At 40.3% G+C, this 9,865-nt stretch overlaps 1 protein-coding gene across 1 annotated transcript in view; it reads right to left on the minus strand.

Moving 5' to 3' along the window:
* pyya (peptide YYa) overlaps positions 1-6,381 on the minus strand; it is an 11,477-nt gene extending 5,096 nt beyond the window's left edge. Inside the window, exons 1-2 of the mRNA XM_032538502.1 lie at positions 6,242-6,381; positions 2,076-2,263 (exon numbers count right to left, since the gene is read on the minus strand). Coding sequence (XP_032394393.1) covers positions 2,076-2,263 — 188 coding nt within the window. The 5' untranslated portion in view covers positions 6,242-6,381. The remainder of the gene's footprint in view (positions 1-2,075; positions 2,264-6,241) is intronic.
* Positions 6,382-9,865: the final 3,484 nt, after the last annotated feature.

Consider the following 9,865-nt stretch of genomic DNA (forward strand, 5'->3'; position numbering starts at 1 on the left):
GGGCCACGCTAAAAAAATGTCTAATCAGTTTCCCCCCCAAAGATGGTTTCTGTCATTGTAGGAAGTTTGGATACGCTGATGTTTGTTCAAATGTTCACTCTTTTTGTAGGTTTGGTTTTTATAAGTTATTTGATGCTGAAACATCATGATTGACAGCTGTGATTGACTCCTGATTGGTTGGGTGAGTGTATGGGTCACTACTGTGCAGACTTGGGCTACAAAATTACAAGATGTGGCACTCGTATCCGGGATATTTTGGCTTAAATGTTGTTCAAAAGCAGAGAGTGGAGACGCATGTTCCACCATTATGTACAGTCCATGGTTGAAAGCAACTGAAATCAATAAAAATACTAGACTCACTTTAAAAATGTACAAATCAAAAACTTATAGAATATACAGTAAACTCCACCAGTTTTCGCACTCTTAGGAGAAATACAGAGGATTATTCTCCTGTCTTTAGTAATGCCATTGTTTGTTATATTTGTCTAGTTCTATAATGCTGTGAACTGCAATATATAGTTCTGCACCAAAGGCACCTGACTGCCCAGATCCATCAGTTTCAATAGAGTGCCTTGCCTAAAGCTGACAGCCATCACACTCCCTGGCATTTGATTGGATAGCCAAACCTTCGTATAACCATTAGTTGCCTTTATCGCATGTGATATTTCTTCATCTGCAACTCCCCAGAGAAATGTAAAAACCATTTTCTTCTGAACCACTTGACTTCCCATGGCATCATGAGTCTTCTTTAACCCAAGGATCTAAATATCAACGACCTATTTGGCTTTCATGAGTAAGAACAGATCATGACTCCAGACTTGCTTCAAATCAAAAAATATTCATCTTACAATTTACGTTCCAGCGACGTTTATACCTGAGAGCAGCAGGCCTCGGCTCAGGCCCCCGCTAACTGGATTTGGGATTCTTTCTTGGGTCCGTCTGTACCGGTTTTATTGCTCTGGTCCCGTTTGATTTGGAAGCCTGGAGGTTTTGGAGAGTGGCCTGTAATCTAATCTACTGAGCTGCTGTGTGAGGAGTTTGGGGGGTGGGGCGGGGGCCGGGGGCTGTGGAGGGGAGGAGGAGTGGATCACTCATTGACGGAGCTTTGGGCTTTAGTACAAGCAGGATACGCATAGAGCGTGGTCGCTTTTATGACTTCAATCAAACAAAAATGAAATCTGGTCCAAGCATTAAAGGCTAACTCCATTCAGCTGCTGTTAGACGTTTATTAGCTTTTAAATACATTTTGTTATGTTTGTCATCAATACTGCCATTTCTAGTTTCAACTGTAATGTTTGCCGTGGTGACCATAGTGACAATTATGATTCAATTTAGATACTTAGATCAAAAATGGGGTACATTATTTTAAATTAATGGTAATTTTTAGATTTGGTAAGTCAAAACATTTGGAGGATCAGAACAAACATCTTGCTGTATCAAAAATATTGTAGCATAATGATATTATAACCCAACCTAAAATATAACTCCCCCGTACCCCAATTATCTTTGTACAGTCCCTAAACCTAACCCGAGAGCTACACCATTTTAACGGCATGTTTCTCATTTTGGATTGACTGCTCCTGTCCCTGCTGTCATTTGTGCCGATCTTACACCAAAATGACAATTGATTCCGCTGCAGACAAATTCTCAATATCGGAACCAAATGTTGAGAGTCTTTCTAGAGTTAGGGAGCAATCCTGTCGTCTCAATCTTTTGTTGCAAGGTGGTCGTGAAACTCAGTCCCCGTCTCAGTCTTTTTCCCGTCTTGACGTTCTGACAAAATCAACCATGTTTGATGTTATCGCTTTAAGTCTTGGTGAACTTAAATAGTAGTCCTGCAAATAGTGAACCAGCGAGATCCCCAGTCTTTACAAAAACGACAGATTGTCTTTAGAGGTGAGATGGTGTCAAACTTCTGTCTTTCAAAGTATTTTCTAGTGTATGGTAGGCATTAGTTGTCAAAACTAAAGACATAAAAAAACTTAACAGAAAACCTGTGTTATGTGTGTGTGTGTGTGTGTGTGTGTGTGTGTGTGTATATCAGTACGTACTGTAAGTACTGTGCGTGTACACACCTCTGCCTGGTGATCAGATTGATGTAGTGTCTCAGGGCGGTGTAGTACTTGGCCAGCTCTTCTGGGGGGGCATCCTCCCCGGGGTTCTCAGGTTTGGGGGGGTAGGCGTCTGCGAGTGTCCCCAGACACACCAGCACACACAGCACTACGGCCACCAGCATGGTCCACGGCTTCAGCATCACGGCCATCTGGAACCCAGGAATGAATGAATGAACGCCAATACAACAATAAGCCCGCCCATTTAGGATTTGTGGGAGTTGTAGTGTGCCAAGGGCTTATATTTTTTCATTAGGCATGTTGTGATAAATCGTGAATCAGTTGAAAATCAATAAAAAGATTTCATCATGTTGAGATAATAAAATAAATCAGTGCAGTCTACCTTTGATTGCACTTGTCTTCTTAGTTCATTTATTTGAAAAGACTATTTTGATTCAAATGGTTATTTTCGTGTGGGCTTGGTTTTAGAAACCTAATGATAAATTTTGTTGATTAACATAAAATACAATTTTAGTTGCACTTTTGATAAGAGGACACGTTGGTTGTTTTGCATATTTCATGTAAAAAAAGGAATGCTTTTCAGTCATTTGTCTGCAGCTCATTCTGTTCAAGAAATGGTGCATTGTCTGGAATCGTGAGATGAGTGTATCGTTCCATCCCTGTTTCCCAGGTTGTTTCCCATCACATGATGGGAAAGTTGTGAAAAGGTGTTGTTGAAAAACCAATACGTAAAAGAAAAGATCACCTCCTCACACAGACGTTTGCTTGAATGAATCCATTACACCTCAGAAAACGCAAAAGGGAATTGAGAGTGATGGAGGCACAAAGGGTGGACAAAGACATTTTCTCTTTCTTTTCTAATGAAGAAAACATCTGTTTGTGTCAAACTTCTCCTGAGGGGCGCAGAGGAGGGGGGGGCATTTCACTAGGAAATGTCTGCTCAGTCTTACATTGACTGACAACTAAATAAAGGTGTGTGAAGAAGCTAAACAAGTCAATATGTATGATGGTCTACAGGCTGTAGACTTGCGTATGGCCACACTGCCCTGGCTGAGTGCTGATTGGTTCCTGAGGAGGACGGAGGAATGGATCGACTCGGTTGGAGGAAACTCATTTCACACATCATCAGGGAGTTGGATGGTTGTCATGAAACAGACATAAACTACGGCCGAATGCTGCACATGCCAGCTGTCTCCTGCTGCTGCAACTATTTACTAGTTATTATTAGTTTATTGCTAAAACATGTAGTTATGAACACTGAATGCTATTATTATTAGTGTACTTTGTATAGCTGACAGTTTATATTTTCTTTAATCGCAGCCTTCAGTGTAATTACCACCTAAAGAATATTTTAAAAATGTAATTAAATTAAAAAATTAAAAAACAAAACATAAAAAATAGACACATTTAAAAATTAAAAATACATACAGTATTTTTATAATACACTAATATTTATATTAAAAACAATAATATGAATAAATAAAACATTACCTTAACAATAAAAATAAACCAAACTCAAAAAATAATAAAAAATAATAATCCAAGAAACAATTAAAATAATTAAAGATTAATAATAAAAATAATTGCAAAATTAAATAACAAAATAATAAAAATATAAACAATAGGCCTATATAATAGCATTTTTATTGAAAAAAAATTATATCAATGGTCAAAAAGTACAATAATAATAATAATAATAATAATAATAAAACATGGCACCCAATAGTAAAAGCCAACTGAAAGATAATCTCTGAATTACTGGGCTGACTGCTGTGGTTGCTCTGGCCAATCATAAGCTCAGATTTATTTCTTCTATAAGACGTCTTCTTTGAGACCGGTGGAAAGAAAGTCGGTCCGATTCTCCAAATGAGACGGAAATCTCTCACACCAAACCTTCCCTTCCATCCCTACTAATATTCTGCAGGTTTTTATAAGACATTTTATGTCTAAAACAATGGCAAAATTTGATTTTTTTTTCCATGGCTGTAGACATTATTTTGTGATTTATAGAGTAATCACACAACTGTAATCTCTGTATAAAAAACGTTATGGTTTGACAAGTCAACAAAAAGAAACAAGAACTTTAAACCTGGCTTCATCTGAGGTTGAGATTTCTGTTCTGGAAGTCAATGCATTTGAGTGTGTTTTTAATAAAATAATGCATCTTTGCATATTTAACATACCATTCAAGAAAACGTGTAATTACAAAAGAATTGTTCTAACGTCAGCAATAAACTAGGGAAGTTTCATGATGATATCCAAACTTACCCTCTTCACCTACATGTGTCTTAGGTAAAAGATCTGAATACCTCTACCGCTGTGTCGATAAAGCACCTCGTTTTATTGATCAAATCCTATGGCAATAACAAAAAGTGCTGCATGTGTTTTTAATTTCACATGATTCTGATGAGCAACAGGTGTTGGCCTTCCTCATCATTTGGCTGCATCTCTTTCTGCTTCCAACACTGATCTTTCTCCTAATGCCCAGCTATTCCACCTACCATGTTTCTACTGTGAAATGGAAGTGTGACTGAAAAAGAGGAGCAGCTACATCATAATATAATAATGGATTCTGATGGAGGAACAGAACTCATTTACTCAGCAGCCGACTACTGAAATACAAATGCTGAGCTACTTGTACTTCACGTAAGTCTCTTCATGCCACGTTCTACTTCTACTCCGCTACATCACAGAGAGAAATATTCTACTTTAGTTACTAGTTCCTTTAGTTACTAGTTACTTTAGATACTCCACTACATTCACCTGAGAGCTTTGGTTACTAGTTACTTTAGTTATTAGTTACTTTAGTTACTAGTTACTTCAGTTTCTCCACTACATTCATCTGACAGCTTTAGTTAATAGTTACTTTAGTTACTAGTTCCTTTAGTTACTAGTTACTTTAGTTACTAGTTACTTTAGTTACTCCACTACATTCATCTGACAGCTTTAGTTACTAGTTAATTTAGTTACTAGTTCCTTTAGTTACTAGTTACCTTAGTTACTAGTTCCTTTAGTTACTAGTTACTTTAGTTACTCCACTACATTCATCTGACAGCTTTAGTTACTAGTTACTTTAGTTACTCCACTACATTCATCTGACAGCTTTAGTTACTAGTTACTTTAGTTACTCCACTACATTCATCTGAGAGCTTTAGTTACTAGTTACTTTAGTTACTCCACTCCATTCATCTGAGATCTTTAGTTACTAGTTACTTTAGTTACTGGTTCCTTTAGTTACTAGTTACTTTAGTTGCTCCACTCCATTCATCTGACAGCTTTTGTTACTAGTTACTTTAGTTACTCCACTACATTCATCTGACAGCTTTAGTTACTAGTTACTTTAGTTACTCCACTCCATTCATCTGACAGCTTTAGTTACTAGTTACTTTAGTTACTCCACTACATTCATCTGACAGCTTTAGTTACTAGTTACACACTGTAGTTTCTAACACGTGATGTTTTATTCTAACTGAAACCAGCCTCCAGGTCCAGCTGAGAGTTAGCAGATTAAACACTCTGTTGATGGACAGAACAGTTTGGGTCCAGTTTCTGAAATGAGGAATATTCTGCATTGAGTACTTTCACTTTGACTACTTTAAGTACATTTTCCCGATGATGCTTATGTTCACATGTATTTTTGATAGTGTGGTTCTAGTACTAGGCTCGGAATAATTCTTGCTCCGCTGCCGTTCTACCAGCCACGTGTGCGCGGATGTGGCGCCCGGCTGCGCCTCGCGGACCTGGAGGGATCTTACTTTTGAAACGGAATGCACAAACACGACCTTCGGATAAGAAACACGAGGCCGAGAATACACTTGGAAGTGGTAGTTTTAAAAACGTGCTTTTTTGGGTTCAGTTTTAAATGACAAACTGCGCATCCTGACATAAAAAAGGAAGAAAAGTCCTTAGTCTGTCTGTAAAGATGTGAACTTTTTAAAGTCGTAAGTAAGTAAGACGGGCTGCATTTTATGGTGTGCAAAAGTTGTAAGAAAAAAGGAATTGTAAGCTAAAAGAGACAGTTTTGGCTAAGGACAACATTTAGACATAGGAGGGCTTTAAGCAGTTGAACGCGTCTTCCATAATTAACGACACATACAGTACAGGTTGTTGCGTCTCTCTCACCCCTTCGTTAAATGGGTCCGTGAATGAGAGCGAGTGTGCAGACTTACTTTGAGAAGACTTTGGAGGCAGCAAGTGGGAGTGTTTCTCTCACGTTGGTTTATTCTTCTCTGTTCTCGGATCAGATGTGTCTCTGCAGGTCGCAGCACCTTTGCTTTCAAACTCCGACACAGCTGATTTATATAGTTTAGCAGCAGCGGGGGAGGGAGGGGGTCACACCATAGCGCGTACGTGATTGGGTGCGCCTGCGTTTGTGTGCGTGCGTGCGGGCGCGCGTGTGTGTGAGTGCGCGCGCCTGTGTGTGTGCGTGTGTGAAGCAAAAGGGTGGGTGAAGTGGCTGAATGCGTCAGATGGTGATGCTGATGGAGATATTACGCATCACACAGCCAGTCCTGTGTGTTTGACAGAGTTACCAGATGACATTTTGGGCCTAGACACGAAAAAGATGCATCAGCGGTGGGAAAAAAAGAAGACTAAGTTTATTGTGGATTCAAATCTGCTTCCTCCTGAACACCCACATTGGGTCCCGACCATCATGACCACTTGCTGATTTGTCCTTTTAAAGCCAGTCTGCAAAATCCATACCACCTCTAGTAGCACGATGACCTATGGCCTACCTAATAAGAAAGGAGAAATAAAAGACAGTGAAATATTTGTAAGTTATGGCGTAAGTTATGATGGGCCCCAGAGAGTTTACACTAGTTCAGTCTGTACTCATGAACCATTCATACAGCTGAGAAAAGTAATGCACTCTAATTCATAGTATTCCACGTATTTGTTGCTGTGTGTACCATGGTGACTGCTGATGCACAGTATAAGAACTCTAAAACACACACGTAACAGTGCTTCCATGCAGAGCTTGTGTCCCGTTGTGTCAAGAAAAGTGTGTTTGTGTTTTAAGCCAAACCACATTCTTTTTTTTAGTCTTAACTAGTCGTTTTGGTAATTTATGTGGTGTAATATAAGCCCTATGTATGATCTTCAATCGTATGACTTTATAAATACGTTTCAATGTCGATGTGCATCCTGTTACGCTCTGCGGTGTCCTGTTACATCCTGCTACACTCTGCGGTGCCCTGTTACATCCTGCTACGCTCTGCGGTGCCCTGTTACATCCTGCTACGCTCTGCGGTGCCCTGTTACATCCTGCTAGGCTCTGCGGTGCCCTGTTACATCCTGCTAGGCTCTGTGGTGCCCTGTTACATCCTGCTAGGCTCTGCGGTGTCCTGTTACATCCTGCTACGCTCTGTGGTGTCCTGTTACATCCTGTTGTGCTCTGCGGTGCCCTATTACATCCTGTTGTGCTCTGTGGTGCCCTATTACATCCTGCTACACTCTGCGGTGCCCTGTTACATCCTGCTACGCTCTGCGGTGTCCTGTTACATCCTGCTACACTCTGCGGTGTCCTGTTACATCCTGCTACGCTCTGCGGTGCCCTATTACATCCTGTTGTGCTCTGTGGTGCCCTGTTACATCCTGCTACGCTCTGCGGTGCCCTATTACATCCTGTTGTGCTCTGTGGTGCCCTGTTACATCCTGCTACGCTCTGTGGTGCCCTGTTACATCCTGCTACGCTCTTTGGTGCCCTGTTACATCCTGCTAGGCTCTGCGGTGTCCTGTTACATCCTGCTACGCTCTGCGGTGCCCTGTTACATCCTGCTACAGTCTGCGGTGTCCTGTTACATCCTACATCATCTTACCACTATTGTGGGCTTGCAACTTGCAGTTATTAACTTCTCTTCAATGACCACTGGCAAGCAAAGAAATCAGGCCACATTCTCCTACAACCACTGCGGCTGCACCTGTTTGGACGAACGCTACGACTGTCTGCTCAAAACAGACTAACATGGTGGCTGGTTTGGAAACTTTCTCTTATTTTGCAAAAATAGTTCACAGAAATGTGTTTGTGAAAACATTTCAATGGAGGCTTGCTGAATCTCTTTTCATTTTAGATTGACAACGGTCAGTTTTGTAGATTTTTTTGAGTTTTTGAGAGGCAGCGAGTTGGACACCTCTGATTTGCATAAAGCAGCCTGGATTCAACTTCATGCAAATATAGAGCGGGCATCTCAGCACCCTCAAAAGTCTCTGCCACGTTACCAGACTGCATTACATAGACATTGAATAGGAAGCATGGAAAGGATGGTTGCCAGTGGACACCATCACAGTTGTTAAGCTATTATTGGTTATTAGTTGTTCAGGAATTGTTCACTGATCCCAAATATGTCTCCTTGTCTTCCTTTGGGATCCCATAGAAATCTGGTTTACAAAAGGTTTTCAACATATATGTGATAGATTTATCCCTACGTGTCTTCGTCCAAGAAACACTAGCATATTCATTTATACAGACCTCTGATTTCTGTCGTATTGACAAAACACAACACATTAAAATCAACCATTTCAGTCTAAAACAGCCTGCTCAGCTGCTCTAAGAAATATTGTTGAGAAGGTAAAGATGAGTCCTGTTACATGTACAACCAAATTTAAACAGTCTAATGAAAAAGGGCAAATCAGATAAACTTGCTCGAGCTAAACATAGATCAATAACACGTATTGAGCCTCATCTCTGCAGAAAAGCTAGTGGGGAGTAATTATTGTACCAATTAAGTTGATCTTATGTCTTCACAGAAACAACGCACATGGGAGTGAGGTATATAAATATAAAAAATCAAAGTATTTAGAGAGCTAGACACAGAGTAGGGCTAAAAGGCTCATTGCTGTATGCCTGTGTGATGGTTTCAGACATCATGGAAACACTGGACTAAATGGACTCTTACTCTAATCATTACCAAGAGGGTCTAATCTAGGCCTCAAACATCCCCACAAGCCTCTAAAGCCTCCAGGCCTAAACAATTTCACTGGTTTCCTCTCTGATAAGGACAAAGAACATGTGTGAGGAAGTGCAATGTGAAAAAAGTCAAAAAATAACACTAGAATACCTTGCAATTTACATCCATATCTGTCCAGACTCGAATATTGTGTAGTGAAGACTTTGAATTTTTTTTGATGAAAGCTATGAAGCGCATTTTTGGTGAAATATATTGATATGTACTATGAATCCAGTAAACTATTTCCAGTGAGAAACATTCTGTCTTCACTTAGAGATTGTTTTTACAGAGGACTGCTAGAGAGCCTGGTCATATGGTGCAACTTCAATCCCTTTAAAACCAATACCGATACCTGGATCGGAGGAAAACGTGCTCTGGTTTATTGGCATTTCTTTAAACCAACCACTATCGTCTTGGGTGGGACTAAGCTCCGGACAGAGCCCCGGTGCCTCTGCTAAATAATTTCAGGAAAGAACTTGTTTTGGTGGAACATGTGTACGTTCAGAAATAGTTTTAGTCATCAACAGAAACCTCAGATTGGACAGATAGTCCAGCTAGCTGTCTGGATTTACCCTGCAGAGATCTGAGGACCAGGTAACCATAGTCCTCAGATTGGACAGATAGTCTAGCTAGCTGTCTGGATTTACCCTGCAGAGATCTGAGGACCAGGTAACCATAGTCCTCAGAAATCCACCAGAGGGCCACCAGACACCCAGTGGAATTTCTGGTGGCATCGTAAAAATCCCAGAAATTAAACGTTTTCATCATAGACTAGTCCTACTGTCATACAATCCACAAGAACGTTTCACAGATTTGCGGCCCTAGCAATGGCAGGAAACACAACTT

Source organism: Etheostoma spectabile, chromosome 15 (assembly GCF_008692095.1).
Source record: "Etheostoma spectabile isolate EspeVRDwgs_2016 chromosome 15, UIUC_Espe_1.0, whole genome shotgun sequence".
Lineage (NCBI taxonomy): Eukaryota > Metazoa > Chordata > Actinopteri > Perciformes > Percidae > Etheostoma > Etheostoma spectabile.